The sequence below is a fragment of the Galeopterus variegatus genome, unplaced genomic scaffold (assembly GCF_000696425.1).
Source record: "Galeopterus variegatus unplaced genomic scaffold, G_variegatus-3.0.2 Scaffold417, whole genome shotgun sequence".
Taxonomy (NCBI): Eukaryota; Metazoa; Chordata; class Mammalia; order Dermoptera; family Cynocephalidae; genus Galeopterus; species Galeopterus variegatus.
Genome location: NW_007726528.1, coordinates 341,834 through 362,582, shown reverse-complemented (window position 1 = coordinate 362,582; position 20,749 = coordinate 341,834). Strand labels below are relative to the sequence as shown.

Genomic DNA, 20,749 nt, shown 5'->3' with positions numbered 1-20,749 from the left:
TTATAAGCCCAGGCTCTGCAATAAGCAAATTTGAATTCTACTCCTATTCTTATCACCTACTAATTGTGTGACCTTGAACAAATTACTCAGGCTTTCTAAGATGTAGTTTCCTTCTCTGTTAGATGGGGATGCTAAGTAGTATCTATCACTGTGGGTGGCTTTGAGGACTAAATGAGATGATGCACGTAAATGGCTAAGCACAGAATCTAACATATAGTAAGTGTTCAGTAAGTAGTAGTTATTACTGTTTTTGAAAGTAGAGCTTTTCAGATACCAGACCTTCAAAAACAGCAGGAATAAAAGAGTTGAATGCCTTCAGCTCTGAAACTTCATAGTTCATCTATAACAGCCAAAGAGATATAGTGCCTATACCATGGTTCATTAAAATAGTGGAAATTACCCATCTATTATTTCATGGAACAATCATTTGTGAAGATCAGACACAAAGAGTGGTCACTGTTAGGCACTGGGGACAGAGAATAGGGACACTTTAGTAAATGTGGAAATAGATATGACAGAAATATGTACAAAGTGCTAAGACAGATGACATAGTGACTCACTGTCTTTGATGTTGGGCAAGGCTTTCAGAAAGGGTGATTCCTGAGTTGGGTCTTAGAGGATGAATAAGGAGTTCATCACATAGAAAAGAAGAAGAGAGGCATGCTTGGCCTCTACTCTCAGTATTCTTGGGAAGTGGCTTGCACTAGATCTCACAACAGTGAGATAGTGGCTATGCTACAACCTTTAAGCAGGTGTTGTTCACAGCAGTCTCAATTCCCATGCTGCTAGAGATTAGAAATCTATGCATCCTTTAAATCTAAACTGAAGAACTCACTAGAGACAGTCAGTACTTCAAGAAGCTGGTCCCAAGTTGAGAAAGATTTCTGTAAGGTGGTGATATTGTATAAGAAATTAGGTCCAGAATATCAGTGAAGTATGTTTTATTTCAATTATATAAAAAGAAACAACTACATGGATGCTTCATATGAAGGAAAGGAGGTAAAATAAAATACTGAAGATACAACAGGGGAATGTACACAAATAAAGTGAGATAGGAAAAGGGGTAACAGCTATCTGAAGCACAGAAAAAAATTATTTTGAGTTCTTTTGTGGAAATGAGTTCAGTACTGGGAATTGGTGATGTTCAATACATGGGACCCACATCCTGGCCAGTGCTATCTCTGAGTTCACAGAGCATCTGCTGTGACCCCACTGGAGAAGCATATGGAACACAGCAACAAATAAATGAATCCAAGAGGCCGCAGGTCCTGTCTCTGGGTTTATTTGGTTTACCTGGCTAAAGAAAAGGTAAAGTGCCCATTACTAAGATTGGGGAGAAGAAGGTGACTCTGATACTAAGGCTTTCCAGCACAGCGTGATTAAGGCAGGCCAGCCAGGCTGTTTGAGCACTGCTCTACAAAAAGTGCTAAACATCCCTGGGAGAGATCAGAAACATGGGGCTAGTTAACTCAGGTCTCCTATACAACCAGCAGGAATAATTTGGTTCTAACTCCCCTTGAAGTAAACAGCATATTCTAGAGAAAACGAAGACAACAAACCAACTTCCCAGTTTCATTCAACTAAGGTGACCAAATGTTTCTGCTTGTCCTGGAAATTCCCAGTTTATGCCTGTTATTTTAGTGTTAATTATTAACAGCTACCCCTCTCTTCTTAAAGTGTCCTGGTTTAGATGATTTTTATATGGTCACCATCTATTTAGTCTATGTAACGAATAACTGATTTAAACAAAAGACTGAAAAACATATACCTTTCCAGTAGGAAATGTATATCAGGGTAATCAAATAGCACCCACTGAAGGGAAAAGCTTCTACTTCACAGAACAATGCCAACGTATACCAACTGATAAAAGTAGAAAACCATTCTTTTACAAATTCCAGTGGAATGAATTATGGGATCAGGCAAGAAGTATCAGTTGGAATGAAAAGCATTAGGTGAAGAGTTGATAGGGAACTGGAGACTGCTCAGTGACAAAGTAAGCCCAGAAGAGGAAAAATATAACTTTATAATGGAGAACATCACTACCCTAATACTATGGTCAATCCTAACTTCACCAACCGTAGGTAAACCAGTGTACAACACGACTTACCATGCATTCTAGTCACAATGTAACTTCCAGTTTATAGTAAATCCATGAGAGATAGGAGCAAGCTAAACAATACTATGTACATACACATATACCCACATGTACATAATTTAGAAAATCAATTTCTCACCATCCCTACTAGGATAAAGTAGAACTACTTAAAGAATAATCATTTGAAGGGGTTTAGATCAGCCTGGGTCAGGTGCACCCACATTTTGGTCTGGCTCTATCATAAGGCCTGTGCCCAAGGAGCAGGCATGTTTCTATGGTGGACTCTCCTGTACTGACAGAATTCTAAGGTGAGGCTTTCCCAGGATCACAAAACTGACAGGGGCCTGGAGAAACTGTTTAGGATAGCTCTTTGCCCTAAAGCAAGTAGATATGGCAGCATCCGGGTCTCATACTAACTAATGGGTGCACATCTAGAAATCCACAAATCTAAACTGAGGGAAGGTCAGAGATGTGAGGGAGCCTTGTCTCAAGGATGCATCTACAGTAGCTGACACAAGTGTACTTGATACAAACAGGAATCTCTCAGAGGGTCCATCTGAGGAGCAGGAGGCAAATCCTAAGGGAGAGCCCTAAGCCCTAAGGGAGAGGGTAAGCACGTAATTATTAGACATTGGTGCTTTGATTCCCAACAGCAAGATCTCTCTGTAGGAAGATGGTTACAGGTAAGGAGTAGAACAGGGGGAGAGGGGAAGAGATAAGATTTAAAATAAAAGTAAAAAGATAGGGACTAGAAGGAACACAATGAGAGGTGGAAGATTTATTAGTAAGTATAACTTTATTACGAAGAGTTATTTAGTTAGCAAAGGCCAGGGCAAGGCATCACTGTGGCCATGTGAGAAGGGGAGAAGACTTGAAGAAGGGCCAGAGAAAACTAAAGATGAGGACGGAGGGGTACACTAGCAGACAGGAGGCGATCATAATGACCAGGGATGGAGAATGACAGATAAAATGCAGCAGCAACATGGGAAGAGTGATGATATTTGAAATGGCAAAGGAAACAGAAGGACAGAGGGGGCAGGAAATAAAGGAAAGACAGCTGGTCAAAGGTTGAGGGGGCAGAATCTGGAACAGATGAGAGCTGAATGGATCCTCTTTCATCCCTGTCCTCACAGAAACTTACATAGTGGGAGCTCAGGGGGAGGGAGCGAGGGAGGGAGAACGGGTGGAAGGGCTGAAGGCAGCAGATCAGCAGACGAGAAAGCAGGAGCGAGGCGAGGAGAGCGCTGGGAAGGTGTGGGAGAATGAAGAGGAAAATAAGGAAGGAAGCCTGCAAGCGAGTTAATGTTAGTTAAAATATGATAGGCATGGTGCTCATGAACATTCCATGGCACATTCCAGAATTATGTAATTCCAATTTACCATAAGAATACAACAAATATTTTGACCAGGCAACAGTTCTGTGGCTGATGTGAATCATAACTTATCTCACAATAGTGCCTGGAACTAGGGTGAAAGCACGATAACGTTATTGAAAAGCACAGCCCTGCAGCCCTGGGATCCTCCATGCCCTACTGATGCTCGGCAGCCTACTGGCTCCTTCTCTTCCCTAAGACCTGCTCTCACCCAGTGGGTCCCTCTATCCCACAAACTGGCCTAAGGCTGCTGAATATTTTCCACCCATTCTTCTGTCCGTCCAAAAACAAAATAAGAGGCAAATGCTGGATTAATATAATTAATGTAGACAGAAATCTGGCTAAATACTACCAAAAAAACCCCCCATCATTTTTCAGGCGCCTGATTATCTAGATTGCTGACTACATTGATTACATTAATCCAATGACTGCCAAATCTTTACTCACTTTCTGTTAGGCAAGATTTAATCTAGAGAACTAACAGATCTCTGTAGGATTCACATCTTTCCCAGGACACATGGGTGTGATTGACAGCTCACAAAGTAATTCTGGAATGCATGCAAAATTAGACTCTCATGCAATTTTCATGCCAAGGAAAACCTATCCATCAACACAATAGTGGCTCTCAGAAAGCAGTCAAGGTTCTGGGTCTGAAAACTGGGAACTAGGGAGACTGATGTTTTAGGAAGCCATAATCAAACATATTTTTGTTTGCAGTTTCTAATGTATGTCGGTATTTTCCAGCACACAAATAAGATCGGAATTTATATCAAAAATTACATGATTTCAGATCACAATGGCTTATGTGTTTGAGAAACAATGGTTTGCAATTTGGAACCTCCAGGATGGTGAAATCAAATTCCTACAGTCTTCAGTTTGTTTTTCAAATAAAAAACAGTAAATAAAATATTCTCTGAGTCATGATACCAGTCTCTTATAACAAATTTAATATTGATACTTCCTAACATTGAAGTTTGAATTGGATACTCCATACATAGCACAGAATGTAGAAGTTAGGATAACCACTGAGCACCTCTACATGAAAGAAAGTAAACAGAAAGACCCAAAGGGCCTCCTGGATGGATACTCACTATTTGGTAGAGTCAGATAACTGATATTCTCGTCGTCTATCATAGCATTCCTGGATTCCAGGATCATTCCATAAACTCTTTATTGCATCTACGTATGGATTCTCAAAAGCAGACACCTTCTCCACATCAACTTCTCGAACTAATTGTGCATGAGCCTGTTTAAAAAAAAAAAGGAGCAGTTTTAATACCCTTTCCATTACTTTCTAAGTTGCCTTTGGTTTGCACATTACATTGCGCACAATTCAAGCAACATCTTCCTTCATACACTGGTTTTTAAATTGGTTTAAAATAAATTCATGTCACACTTTCTGTTTTTTTAGAGAGAACCCAGTCCCAAATCTTTCCCTCTAGAATAAGCCTTGTGGCTACTTAAGGTTGATTAGAGGAAACCAAAATGTTCAGTTCTGCCCTCAGAACAATCAGAATGTCAGGCTACACATATCACTGCTTGTAGGTGATTATCATAATCCTAAAACAGTGTTATTAAAGGGAAAAAAGACAGGAAGAATTAACTCTTCTATGTTTATAGTTTATTATAATCAAACACATATGTGCCCAGCCCATGAGTGTTATGTGTCTTAGCTAAAACTTAATCAGAATCCTCAACTAACCAAGATTAGTTTCCATAGTCACTTTTAGGATAAGCCACTAGAAGAACAGTTAATATTAATGCTTTAATTTGAACAACAATAACAATTCCCCCTCCACTCCCACATATGCCAACTTCCAAAATATTTAGATCTGCCTTATCTACATTATCAGATGGAGGACCCAATTCAATTTTTTAACAACAAAAAGGAATTCTGTTATTTTCATTATAGTACATTTATCAGAAAAAAGATAGAGATTTAATTTTTTTTAACAAGATTGAAGTAAAAAATGTTTTATGGTCGACCCTCAAATTAGCCAGAATACACCAATGCCTAACAATCCCAATCAAACTAGGTTTCATGAAATATAATATATATGCAAATTATGCAGACACATAAATATGCAAATAAACAAATATAATTAATTACCTTGGAAATTGGAGGCAGATGGCTGATAATTATTGAAACAGGTCTGATTTTGTACAGTAATGCACACTTTTAAACAAGGTTAGTGAATAGCTATCATGATCACAATGTGGCCAAATTATTCATTTCTTATAGTAAGCAGATAGAATTTTAATAAATTTAATCCATGTTAGGCCCTGCCTGGTTCCCAATCCTTATCTTCTTTCTCTTGCCATAGGTGGGAAGGGCCCTCTGTCAATAGACTAATCTTGATGTAAGGTTTTAAGAAGCACAACACACTGAGACTCAAGAACTCCCCTTTTTTTTTGTTAGTTCTGCTCTGTGACAATCAGATCTAGTAACTAAGAAGTCCTAGCTCCACTCTGTATCCTGATCTTGAAAAACGGATCCCTGTAGTTGCTTTCTGTTCTTAGTCCTTGTCCAGGCCATCTGCCTTGTCATCCCACCAGTGATCTTACCAGCCTGGAGTCCTCTTCCTGGATCCCACTCCAGGTGGGGCCTCCGTTAATCATAGCTCCCTCTTACACTCACCCTTTGAAAACAGAGTATCACTGGCTCCCCCAGTGAGCCCCCAATGCTGTGGTCTGCTTGGCTTGGGAGCACCTGTTACTCCATGTTGAGCATCCTGGATCCCCAGAACTGTACTGCACCCATCTGCTCTCTGTTAGCTGAACCGGACCACCTCCAAGCATATGCCACTCTGCCCACCATCTAGTTTCAACCCTTCCCTTTCTGCTCTCAGTCATTGAACAAGTTCTAACTCTTTGTGTCCTGACACACGTCAACGGTCACACTTGATATAATCCCAAATTAGGTTCCTCATGGCTACATCTCTATTACAGGGTCCTCCTGAGGATTCTGTGAATCTTGGGGTGTGGGTGGGGGGCAGAAGCAGGGGTACATGCAGGGTGATTTCCTGCTAGATTTAGTGGAAAATCACGATTTTGAATCTGACTGTTTCTTCATGTGATCCTAGGTAAGCTGCTTAATCTTTCCAAACATTATTTTTAGTGGGAAACATACTGCCCCATACCCCAGTCTCATGTGGCTTTGTGCAAATCAGTTACAATACTGTTTGTCAGTGGTTCCCAAGTGGTGACTCACAAACCAGCCACATCAATGACACCTGGGAATTTGTTAGAAATGCAAATCTACTTATCCTACCTCAGACCAGCTAAATCATACACTCTGGGAATGAGGCTCAGCAACCCTTGTTTTAAGAAGACCTCCTGGTGATTCTGATGCATGCAAAAGTCTGAAAGCCACTGCAAGCTATAAAGCACCACATAGATACAAGTTGTTGTGCTCATAATTAATTGCCCAATTGGCCACAGGACTGCTACTGGAGACTAAAGAGAAGGAGGCCACAGAGGCAACAGTCACTCTTAAGCAGGGCCATTAACAGATGTTCATAAGGCTCAGGCCATAGAAATGAGTAAAACTGGTTAGATATAGACAATAAGGAGTGATGAGGACTATGGCACCCTGAGAAATGCATGCCTTCATTAAAGAGGGCAGCTGCTGTTTAGCTCCAAACAATTGTTGCCATTGGGAATTTAGACCTATTGTGGTCCTCCAATTAACAAGGAAAGCCAAAAATCTATACTTAATTTTAAATCTTGGAAACTCTATAAAAGACAAAACCTTACTGTGCCTGAGTTGGATTGGGGACTGCTCATTTGCAGCATTTACTCTAAAAGATTCTTCTTCATTTCCTCTCCCAATAAGCTTGACCAATAATATTATGTATGTTCCTGCTCAGAACCTGGAATACAGTAGGTGGGTACTGTTTAACATATGCTCATGGATGAAGAATTTTCCAGTGCTTTACTACAATAATATTTAAACAAACTATTCTACTATTCATAGAGAGAAATGGTTAAGACCCCTCTCTGAATTGCATAAATGCTATAGGGTGACATAGGTCAGTGTAGGTAGTATTTTTAAAATGAATTTGATATTCACTATACTAGGTCAGCCATATCATTTGCAAAAGGTCCTATGTCTGTGTCTAGAGTAGTTGTCTTCTGCCAGGGAAAACAGTTCTAACATACCAGACACTTTTCTAATACAACACTTCACCAGTAAGATTAAATGTTTATCGGACCCCAGTGAGACGCCAGGCTATACAGCAGTTAGGGAATTAGCTTCTGCCTAGAGGGAGAGAGAGAGAGAGAGAGAGAGAGAGAGAGAGAGAGAGAGAGAGAGAGTGTGTGTGTGTGTGTGTGTGTGTAACAGTCCCTATAGACAGCAGCCAAACAAAGGACAGGATTATGTGCTTTCTGGAGTGAAAACAAGAGAGAATATTTGCCTTTCCATTCCTAATTCCAGTGGACTCTAAGGTTATTTAAATAAAGATAATGTTCTCAATAATGGGTAAAGTTCTAACTTTCCTGCTTCTGTAAAATTAAACTACTTTCTATTGCCTGAAAACTCCTGTAATTTCCTATTTTGACTGATCTCTGCTTGGTTTGTTTTACATCCAGAATGTCTTCCCTTCTCCCTTGTGTAACTTCTTTAAGGAGCTTTTGTTCAGGTGCTGTATCATACACCATCTCTTACAGGAAGTTCTTCCTGATTTCCTCCTCCCTAAAAAAACAGATCTATTGCCCAGCTATCTCACTACTGGTATACATCCAAAGGAAATGAAATCAATACCTGAGAAAGACACCTGCATTCCCATGCTCATCGCAGCACTATTCACAACAGCCAAGAGATGGAAGCAACCTAAATGTCCATCAATGGATGAATGGATAGAAAATACTGTGGTATAGACACACAATGGAATACTACTTAGCTATTTAAAAAAATGATATCCTTGGAAGTAATCATGTTAAATGAAGTAAGTCAGGCACAAAAAGACAAATACTGCATGATATCACTCATGTGTGGAGTTTTTTTTTTTTGGGGGGGGGGGAAGTGGTTCCCATAGAAATAGAGAGTAGAATAATGGTTACCAGAAGCGGGTTGGGGGGTGGGGGGGGAAGTGGTGGACTAATGGGTACAAAAGTAAACTATCTACCCTAAGTGAATCATTGTGCAGTATATGCATGTATTGAAACAACACACTGTACCCCACAAATATGTACAAATAAATGTTAAAATATTTTGAATTTTTTAAAAAAGGAAAAAAAATGTGGTCTTGGTGTTCTTCGAGCCATGGAACTTCTACATTTTGCTTTCTGTTAATAGTTACATCTTAACCCTTTTCTATACTATATATTGATGGAAGGGGCTGTAGATTACTAGCTCTGATTTCCTTTGGGGCCCAGCACAGAGTAAGCACTCAAAAAATACCTGTCCAATTTAATTGCATTTAAGAAGTACATATAAATACAATGCCCAGTTCTATGAGTAAAAGTCAGTTTCTCAAGGAAATTTCTCATCAATTACCAACTCTCATAGAACAATGTAGTCCTTAATAGCACTTAGTTTAGTAGTCAGTGTACCCGTATCTGTGGGAAACTTGTCAGTATCTTCCTACCTAACCACAGTATAAGTTCCAAGACAGGCTCAACATTGACTTATCAGGGCCTAGCAGAGTGCCTGCACCTGGAAGATGCTCAATAAATATTTGTCCAATGAAGGAAGGAAGAATGGAAATTGAACTAGGCTGGAAATCAGGACATTGCCTTCTAATTCTGGCTTCACCTGTAACACTAGCCACAACCCTTAGGAGAAACTACTTTACCTCTTTATAACTTAATTTTCCTTGTCCATGAGATAGGGCAATTGAACCAAATCCCCTAGAATCTCACACGGCCATAAGCTGTATGATTGTAAATATATAATAAATACATTTACAATGCATAGAGTGCCAAGGAGTTGTGACACTGTCCCCCTAGGAGCACACAGTATCATCAGCCAAACAAGACCTTACTATTTCAAGCAATATCTGACTAGACAGTGTGGAACGCAGTTACGCATGTACATGAGCAATGCCACGTGGGGACGAAGCAAGGACAACTCAGTACAGACCGAGGAGGTCACATGAGGTGTCAGGGAGAAGTCAAGATTCAGCTGGCAGATGAGGATGAAGGTGTGTGAAGCTTCCAAGGAGGAGGAATTGCGTGAACAAGGGCTTGGTGGACAAAATAAACCTGGCACTTCCTTTAATTGTGAAAAGCCAGTCTTCTAAGGAAGTTTTGTACTGACTCGCAATTCAAATTAACCTCTGCACTGAAAGCTATAATATTTGCCTCAGCTATGAACCCACAACTCAGAAGTCGATGTTCATCACATAAGAAAGAATATCACCCTCAAAAACACACCAATCACACCTGGGTCAGAATTTCTAAGTCACATTTACTGCTTCCGAATTGTTGTTGTTTACTTCCATCTTTGCCACTTTGAAAAATGACACTGAAATATAATCAACTGAAATTTGCAGTTATGTAAGAGCTTTCATCTGAGGTTCTCTAAGCTTTGAAAGTACAGCAGCATTTTACAAAATATACACAGAATTTTAAAATCATTATTATAAATGTTCCCAGCAACCCTCTCAGGTTTTTTTGTAAAAAATATTCTGTATGTGGAAAGAATATTTTTTAGTACGTAGGAAAATAAATTAGACCCTTTTTCTATTTGTCCAAATGTCAAATGTGAAATAGTAGTAAAAATTACAAGTCATTGTGCTAAATTAAACAATTATTAATGAAAAAGACTAACTGTGATGAAGAGGAAAGAACTCACTTCCAATAATATTATAAATAGCAAGTCAATTACAATCGACTATCCTTTTTATTTTGAACACTGTGCATAGAAAAGCAAAACAGGTATGAGCTAGTGAAACATTATAAACAAAATGTAAAATATAATTTTCTTTCATTTTAAGTTACAGTTAAGCACACTGGGTGGAAAAATTGAATGATGAATGCTAGCTTTCAGAACTCTTAGCAAGCTGGTGGCAAGCCTTACAGGCAATATTGTGAGAACTAAGTAGCTACTCTTAGGAACTCTGGCAGAATTCTAGGGAAAGACCACATGGAAACCTCAGGATGTGCCAATGTGGTAATATCTTGTTTTCATGATTTGGTGGTCATAAAATTCAGGTATATCTAAGATGTGTTGATATTTCCATGGTTGCTCCTGCAAAGGGGGGAAAAAAACCCTCAGTGGGTCTTACCCTGCCCACCAAAGGCCAAGACTTTAGATGAAATAAAAAAGATCTCATAGTCACTTTGGAAGGATTTTCAAAAACTCATTAACAGCTTGAGGCAGCTTTAGGCTGGAATGTCACACCTATTCTGGTTTCTACACTCCAGAAGTAGAAAACCAAAAGGTAACTTCCACATTGGCTGAAGCTCTTAGACACAAATACTCAGCCCATTAAGCCTATTCTGTTTGAAGGGATGCCCAACACAAACAGGGGACGTCTGAATCAAAGAGTGTGAACTGCTGTCAGAGTCGGTTTTAATGCTGAACTAAGGCTCACATCTTCCCACCTTTTTTTCCCTTGGTGCTTATTTCCATTTTGGCATTTGACTCTAAAGAAAATATTGCAAACTCCTAAATAAACTGTGAAAAGAAAATCCCAGCCTTTTTTTGTTTTGTTTTCTTCTGCTCAAAGGAAGTACAGAGTAAAATGACGGACCCTGAGACCAGATGGCTCATGTTGTAATCCCACCTCCACCCAGTACCAGCTGAGTGTGATGTTAATAGTTTGCACAAGTTGGTACTTGTGCAAACTATTAACATCTCTAAATCTCTGCTTCATAATTACCTCACTCTCTTAATCTGCTAAATGGGGGTAATAACAGCACTCATTTTAAAGGGCTAAAGTACAGAATATGCATATAAAATACTTAAATGCAAAGCCTAACACCTACAGCTACTAGTCATTTTTTTAAAAAAGGAGAAACAGCACAGAAAATATAAACATGGTACATATACCTACTAGCTTCTGTGACCTTGGGCAAGTCACCCAAGCCTTAATTTGCTCAAATGTGAAATAACATTCTGGAGACCCTTACTGGATATTGGATCTCTGAATCCTCAAATTTGCAAACACACCTTAGCATAACATTTCCTTCAAAAAATCTTGGACACAAACTGTCATTTATCAGACCACTTCACCTTTTCTGACTGCATCACAACCTGGACAGCTGACCTTCTTTCAGGTGCATTATAAAAAGAGCGACAGTTGTTGCTGTATCTTTTTATGAACATTACTGCATAAATAACACAGAACAGCAAAGTCACACTGAGCTGCTGCTGGTTGGGTTCACGCAGTGAGTGACTCATTCCCACAGAGCAGCCTCTCCACACTGAGGATTCAACTAGTGGCTCAGCAGAATTACAAATTACTACATGACACAGCCTTTTGAAGTCCCTCATGAAGACTATGTGTGGAATCCTTTAATGGTAGGGATCTATCGACTCTTTGCTAAGCTTTCATGTCCCTCTTAAACTTGGTATTAGAGATGACTGAATCTCTTCCTGAATAATTCAGGGAACCACAGTAGCAAAGAGGAAGAACTTGAACAAAAGCCTGAGACCAAACCAAGCTTCAGTCATAACTCTGTCATCCACCAGCCCTGCGTCTTTGGGCAGGTCACTCAAACTTCCTGACCCTCAGCTTCTTCACCTATAAAATGGGGATAACAATTCATTGTAGGTTAGGAAAATTAAAACAGATGTCAGTAAAATACCTAGAACAGTATTATAATTACTATAAAATCTTGTGATATCTCAAAATTACCATTAATAATTAATTATTTCAACAAATATTTATCTCTCATGTGTCCGGCAGTGTACTAGACACTGACTAAGTAGAGAATTTATGTTAAATAAACCGTTCTAGATAACAAAATATTAAATAAGAAAGTTTATTAAACTGCCACGTATTTTTCTACTTTCATTAAGGATTTATAAATTGATTTACTAACTCATTGTCAAACTGGCTCTTTGTTAGATTTTTCACTTTTAATCTCCATTACATTACAGTACTCGCCAAGGCAATCAATGACTATAAGGCATACCGCCTTTCCCCAAAACCATTTGCTGGAGAGAGATTTCTCCTCTGGGTTTTGCTTCCCTATAGGCTATATTTACTTACTCTAACAGAGTGGTTTTCCTCTTGGGTGGAGAATATACTCCTTCTTTATCATTTAAAATATTCTTTTTCTTTTTAAAGAATTCAATTTCATAATTTTCCATGTAAATATTCTATTTAGTTCTTTGTCATTCTTTTTCATGTTTGTCTGTCATGCCTTAATTATCAGTTTCAGCGATACCATATGTCAGATGATGCTTGATGCAGCCCAGCATAACGAACACCTAACAGTTCCAGAGAGTGTGCTGCCTGATGTAATCGCATGGTTCCGCTACAAGGAATCTTGCTCTGAGGTTTGTTGGAGTGCAATGTAAAATCTTGTACTCTCCGAAGTCCTACTTATCACCTTCATGATTTTGATGGTAATATCATAGTAGGGGTATTTAGGCATTATGAATATTACCAAAAAACCAGTTTATTTTCCGAGAGTTTATACAAAGTCACAGTAATAAAAATAAAATTGAAATGGAAGATTTTAAAAAAGATATACATGTTTGTTAAGATTCAAAATATTTATAGTATGCCGATATGTTTCACTGCTTTCAAAGAATATTTGAGGAACATTAGCTTCTTGGGATTTTAATAGCTATTTATTTGACAAAATGGGTTCTGAAGTCAAAGCAAGACAAATGTGGAGAATGGTGGTTATAAAAAGTTAAACAGATGTCTGTGCCACATAACTCAGAAGCTTTAATACGGTAATGGGGGCTGGCCGGTTAGCTCCCTTGGGAGAGCGTGGTGGTACTGATAACATAAGGTAATGGTACCAGAAATGCATGAGCTTAGGGTTAGATATTGGATTTCCCAAACTTGTTAGGCGATGGATGCTCTTTTCCTTTTAGATCCACTGACAGGACTCATGTTCTAATGGATCACACTTTGAAAACACTGACAAGAAACAAAGACCCCCAACAACCAACTGGGGATTGATTTTACACAAACCAAACAACCCATTGACTGATTCTCTCACACTCTGGCATAACAGGTAAAACATGTTTTATGCATTCACGCCATCTTCATTTCTGAGATCACATATTGTTTGTGGTTCATTTCCTGGTATCATGTATCAGAAAAAACCTAACCATTTTAGCCCTTTGTAATGTCTGTGCTCCTACAATCTTATTAACCAGAAGAGTATGATAGCTGCTGGTTTTGGTTTAACAACAGGAAAAACAGATAAAGAAGATTCCCCTGTTCAGCTTGGTGAATTTTCAAACAAAGCTGAAAAAACCAAACCAAACCAAAACAAAACTCGTCAATGAGAGAGGCCCAGATGCTCCCAGTAATTCCAGAGTCCTGCACAGTGAATGTAATCTTTCTGGAACATCCCATGTGAAACCTAACCACTGCTGCTTCAGACGTTCAAAAAATTGTTTTGGGGAGAACTGAAAGTGAAGGGCTCAGCTTCCCAGAATCCTGGGGAGTGAAAGAAGCTTTTACAGCACCTTGTTTAAATGCCCCTTTAACTGGGAGAGCAAAAAACTTCCATGAGTAGAAAAAAAAGAGCGAAATAAGAGAACCCACATCCCACCAGGCACTGTTTTTTTTTTGTTTGTTTGTTTTTTGTAAATAGTAAGTTATATAACTTATCACTTTGAATAAGAATTCAAATTTCAGGAAGATTATGGATAAGAATCAGTTATAAAATTTACTCGGACCAGTGTTGAGAAACTGGTAACTTTCTTTAAGAGCGTGATGATATAGTTTATAGCCTACACCATGACACTTTTGAGCATGAAAAAGGCTGCTAAAATAGTTAAGATTATATATATCCTTAAAATATTTAGTTATTGACCAGAAAATCAGTTTTATTATACTGGTATTATGCAAGGAAATGTGTGCGTTTAAAAAAATATTTTCAAATGCAAAATTCATTCTAAAAAAGAAAACTTTCAATCCCCGTAGATTAAAGTTAAAAAAACAACCACCCATTAGCAGAAATATTTTTCCTGGTACTTTCATGTATTGTAGTTATGTTCTTAACCATATCTGTTTCTAATATGTCCCTGACATTCTTCAGAAGACTATAAGTTGCCCCTGATATCTGTGGGGGAGTGGTTCCAGGACCCCCCTCATACCAAAATGTGCAAAGGCTCAAGTTACTTAAATAAAATGGCAAAGTATTTGCATATAACCTACACATTCTCCTGTATACTTTAAGTCATCTCTAGATTACTTACAATACCTAATACAATGCCTACACATCACTTCATTCATGTGAATACAACGTACTACTCAACACATGGCAAATTCAAGTTTTGCTTTTTGGAACTTTGTGGAGTTTTTACCCCCCAAATATTTTCAATCTGCACTTAGGTCAATCCATGGATGTGTAACCCACAGACATGGACTGTATATTTTTTTCTATATGGATATAATATATATTTAACTATTTCATAAAATGCTAGCAATATTCTTAAAAACTGCTTCAACTATTTTAGACCTTAATATTTTAAATTCAGAAATATTCTTTGTGGGCTGAGGTACTTGGTAAGCTCAGAATAAATTCTGCTAAATGGAAATATTTAAATACTTCAAATATTTTCACAGAAACTATCTTTGTTCTATCAGTTCAAAATACTATTCTTTCCCAAATACTTCCAGGAAATGATTGGTAGATTATTGCAGTTTGTTTGGACATACTTATGACTTATGCGTGAGCTATAACTAATTCTAAGTACATTTCTGGTTCATAGGCTTCTTAATTTAATACAGTGTTTTAACCATGACACTATGCTCCATCAAGAACTATATTCATGTCATTACCACAAAATAGTTTTATTTTTGATACTGAGTTTTAAAACCTTTTAAAGAAGTAAAAGCATTTATTATAGCTTTCAAAACCATGTTATGTATTTCACTTTATCAGCATCTTGCAAAAGTTTCACCTTAACTCCATGAATTCATGGAGGCAGGGAGCGGAAATCAAACCATCAATTGTTTGCAAAGTTTTTCTTCTGCTAAGGGAGTTAACAGATTAATAGTTATTGCTTCATTTTTTGTACATGCAAAGGACACTTGGAATAAAAAAAATGAGCTAAATTAATTTGGAAGCAAAAAATCACTTTATCCAAATGAAAAGTCATGATTCACAGAGTGATATAAAAATGCATTTTCTGCAGCTGCACATGCTAAAATGTTATCTTTGGGCAGTCTTCTGAAAATAATAGCTAATTTTTGAAGTAGATGCTGATACTTTTTCAGAAGATCTGTGTCTTTTGAATTTTGTGTGGTTGATAATATCACTCATGGCTACAATGGTGGATCCTAAATATCAAGAGTTTTGTACAAGTTACACATTATCACTGACTTTTTTCAGAAACAAAAATTTAGTATTTAATTTTTTGTTGAACATGCATTTTCAGGTTTTCTTAGATCTAATTATGGCCAAAAAGATTTGTTACAAAATGCTATGGACTAAATGCATCCCCCAAAAGTTCATACTTTGGAAACAATATCCATTGTAACAGCGTTAAGAGGGTGGGAAATCCTGCTGAGGTAACTGAAAGTTGGGGCTTTTAGGAGATGATAAGATAACAAGGACATTTCCCTCATGAATGAATTGATCCATTCATGGAGTAATGGGCATGGTTCTGATGGCTTTAAAAGGAGAGCAAGTGAGAAAGTTAGCTCTCTTACTCAGCTCATTCTTGTTATGTGACATCCTGGTCAACACGGGACCCTGTAGAGGGTTCCACTAAGAAGGCCACCAGTTGCACCCCCTGGATTTGGAATTCCCAGCCTCGGAACTATAACAAATAAATTTCACTTCTTTATAAATTACCCAGTTTCAGGTATTCTGTTAGAAGCAACAGAAACAGACAATACACAAAATAAAAGCATTACCAAACGATAAAACAAATAGTAATAGATTTATATCAAACAATAAATGATAAAACCATCGAAGCAAAAGCTTTCGGACCAACATGGTTAGACTGCTCAGCCTTGATTTTCCACATACATTCCACATACACCTAATGTAACTTCCCACTGGCCCTGCTCACGGATGGTCTGGTGTCTTAGTGCATCTTCCAGGCTACAAACCAGACCCCAGCGAGACTGGCTGATACAACTGGTAGATGGTAAAGGCAGCAGCACCACGTTTCTCTATCACCCTTGAGACTGGAAGGGGTTGGCTGTCTCTAGTCACTCTTGTCTGAGTTTACTCCACATCAGCAGGAAAGCCCACATGCTGTCTTTAAAAAGAGAGATGCAATTACACTGCATCCAGGAAGAATGTGGAAAAGTTGAAACACGTCTGAGATCTAACCAAGTGTTAAGATGAGAAATCTGTTCAACAGCACAGACAGAATCTGTAAATACAAAGTGAGGGTCTATCAAATCCATCCTGGCTTATTTTAATGCAGCTATTAATAAAAAAGCTTCATTAAAAAATGAAAAACTGGGACAAATGCTAAACTGGTGGGATGCTGGGACAACAGGTGTAAAGTGTTAAGTATTTCAGGAAAACTGGGACTTATGATCAACCTGCGCATGAGGAGGATTTGGGCTAGGGGAATCAGGAGGCCTGAGAGAAGATAATGGTCTGCACATCTACTTGTCTAGTATAAAGAATTTTTTAAATATCTAAAATGGAGAGCTTTCACATTAAAAACAACAAAAAATTAAAAACCAAAAACCCAATGAAAAACCATGTCCTACTTCTTATGAAAAATTTGAAGACCCCGCAACACGGCACCCATATTCCAGGAGGATCAGAGGCTGTAGCTACGTGGGCTACCAACTGCCCCTCACTACTGTCAGGAATAATGGGAGAGAGCAGAATTCTTTTTGGAAGTGAAGATGATTTTATGTTCCATAATGCAACAACTAACTATGCTGTGTCAAAACCCAGAACGTGGCCTGCTTCAGGTCACCTGCCTGACCCTGAAATAATTTGTGTTTGCACCCCATTCTACCCCCAACTCTCTGCAGGGCTGGTGTAATTCCTGTGTCCTCTGTGTGATAAGGAGTCTTGCTGCTCTCCCTAAAAACTGAGAATTATGCTGTATCCGACTCCCATCAGTGGGCATTTTCTCAGCTTCTTGGCTAGGATCCATTAAAAAATGTGTACCTGACCAGCCCTTCAATCTATGCTGTAGATGCTTGTGTTACAAGTTCTAATACACACCAGTCTAACCAAGGGAAGCAAGGCCTGCATTAGGTACCAAATGGTACCACACGGTTTGGGTTGTTAGGGGTGGTCATATGCAGAGTGGATGAGGGTCTGTGGCTGTGGGTTCAAACCATGATCCCATTTACGTGTTTTGGCACCCCTCCAAGCCTCAGTTTCCTTATACCCAAAGTGAGGTCATGATGATAACTACATCATAGTATTGTTGTAGAGATTAAATGTAATATTATACATAAAATGGCATAGTAACAAGCATACAGTAATGGGCCAGTTAAAAGAAGCAATCCTTAGTTTGTATGTCAGGTATGATCAAAGTGGAATAATCGTAAAATATCCTCACCCAACCCTTTTTTGAAATCAGTGCAACAATCCTTTGGGGGGGGGGGTATCACCTTTTGAGGATCTGATAGAGTTTGGATGTGTTGTCCCCGCCAAAACTCATGTAGAAATCTGATCCCCAATTTGGCAGTGCTGGAAGCTGAGTCATGGGGGCGGATCCCTCATGAATGGATTAATGCTCTCCCTGGGGGTGGGGGTCCACAGTGAGATCTCGCTCTATTAGTTCCCACGAGAGCTGGTTGTTTAAAAGACCTTGGCACCTCTTCTCTCTCTCTCTTGCTTCCTCTCACTATGTGATCTGTTTGTACCCGCCGCTGGCTGCCATTTTCCACCATTAGAAACAGTCTGAGGCCCACACCAGATGCAGCTAGCTGTCCCAGAATCGTAAGCCAAATAAATCTCTGTTCTTTATAAATTACCCAGTCTCAGGTGTTCTGTTAGAGCAACACAAAACAGAATAATACAGGATCTCTTCCCAAAATTATTAAAATAATTTGTTTCATAAAATAACAACATGCTATATAGCACTATCAGTTTTATATCTGAAGGAAATGCTGTTTTAAATTCTTACATTATGGGTTACATACAATGATTATAGTGACCACATGATTATTTTACAGTTACAATTGTTTTTCAATTAGAAGCATGTTAACTTTAAGTGACACATAGAAGATTTCTCTAGAGAAAAACCCAAATCTCATTATACTGCATTCATCTCAACCTGATCAAAACCTTGTCTAAGACACCCAAGTAGATGTACATGAAGACTTTACCAGATGTTATATATCCACATGTGCTCTTCCCCTTGAATTCTGATAAGCTTCCCATGAAAAGCTAAAGTAACTGGTGATGTTGCATTGGTCATGAAAGAAAACCAAACCAAATCTATCTTTATATAACTCAAAAGGACTTAGCAAGTTGCACTGCTTTTTTCAGGAAGATAAAAATGCACACTATCTCTTTTATGTGCTCTCAGTATATATCTATTTTTGAAAAGCTTTCATGTAATTTCTAAATTTAGCTCCTACTTCCTTTTTACTGTGTCATCTGAGCTACAGTCTGTCTCTGATAACGTTCTGATCTTCATTCCAAGAAACCTATATAGAAACTGCCTCTCAGAAGATAACCTTTCTCTGATCTTTTTTGTGCTTGCAAACTAGGAGTGGACTGGACAGTACAAGAAGACCACTTCCTTTCCTTCTCCAGTTTCTACGGGTAACAATTACATACACTTTACTTGGTGGCAGGAAATATCATCCTTTCTAGAGCATCAACATCTTTTATTAAACCAATTATTATTATCTTCTTGGGCCATTTACAGCCTTCATAACATCATAAGATAATTGTTGGGCACAAAGCTATTTATTGCCTGGCACTGCTATTTAAATGCTCCAGTTTGTACATACAGAATTTCCAACAATGCTGCAAATTACTTTAGGTCAGGGACTGTCGAATATTTCCTGTATTCTTGCACAATGTTAGTGCTAGCACAACAAATATTTCTACAGTGGAACTGAGTTGTCTTTCCTTCTGACTTATTTGTCCAGAAATGTGATCTTACAAGTCCAAAGATATGACAACATAATGACCAGTAGTAGACAAAGGAAGTAAGTCTGCCTAGGAAGTTGGGAGGCCTGGCTGGGCCTCTGGTATGATCTGGGACTAGTCTCTCAATCTTTATAGGGTAAGAATTGACTTCTGTAACTGAATTATTGGATTAGATAATGTCTGAGATGCCTTGCCCTTATGATTACACCTTCAAACATAACTGGGGAGAAATTTCAATATTTAACCAGTGCTATGGCATGGGCACTGGCCAAAGAGAACTGACCAGGGCCCTGGCCTTTCCTTGTTGTGCTTCACATTAACCTTTTAGGTGCTGGATCACAAAGAGGCCAGCATGTCCTGGGGTAGGCCAGGGCATCTAGGGTCACTCAAAGAACTTGGGGCAGCAGCTGTAATATTATAATGTTTTTACATTTTAACACTGTTATGGTGTTATCAGTGGGTAAGAGCTGACTACCAACCCAGCAAATAACTATAAACACATTGATTTTATTCAAAAGTTATTTTTATCTGAAGATTACAATTGCTTAGGGATGAAAATAAAAAGAAAATAGGAATTCCCTCCAAAACTATCAATAATGTATCTTTTTGATTCCTCTCCTTCCCATCCTAACAAGTCAACATTTTTTGAGGTAGCCATTCTATAATTCCTGGCTTCTCCACAGTAGCATCAGTTCATCTTGCAATGAGGGGCCCAAATCATGCTATGTTCTCTGCTTTGCTCGATAAATATAAAGGCCCAGAACACACCTAACTACTTTCTTGGTGTCGTAGAAGAGGGCAGTGTTACTTTTTATTCACAATAAAATTCCCTGTGGAAAGCTGCAGCAGTAACTGGAGGTCGGGGCCAATCCTGACGCAGCTGCAGCTCCGTGGCACAGAGCAGCCTTGAGAGCCCAGGAGAATGAAACAGAACACCAGGACGGGGAGGGCTGACTATAGCCCTGCATTCAAGGTGGTGAAGTCCACCCACCAGCAGCCTCCGCACAGCATGAGAGCTTGTAAGAAATGAAGCCCTTTAGGACTCTCTGCAGATCCACTGAATGGGAATCTCCAGGTTAACAAATCCCCCAGGTGATGT

At 38.7% G+C, this 20,749-nt stretch overlaps 1 protein-coding gene across 1 annotated transcript in view; it reads right to left on the bottom strand.

The window, feature by feature from the left end:
* GNAQ (guanine nucleotide binding protein (G protein), q polypeptide) overlaps window positions 1-20,749 on the bottom strand; it is a 260,107-nt gene that overhangs the window by 83,340 nt on the left and 156,018 nt on the right. Inside the window, exon 3 of the mRNA XM_008568501.1 lies at window positions 4,560-4,714. Within this exon, the coding sequence (XP_008566723.1) occupies window positions 4,560-4,714 (155 nt within the window). The remainder of the gene's footprint in view (window positions 1-4,559; window positions 4,715-20,749) is intronic.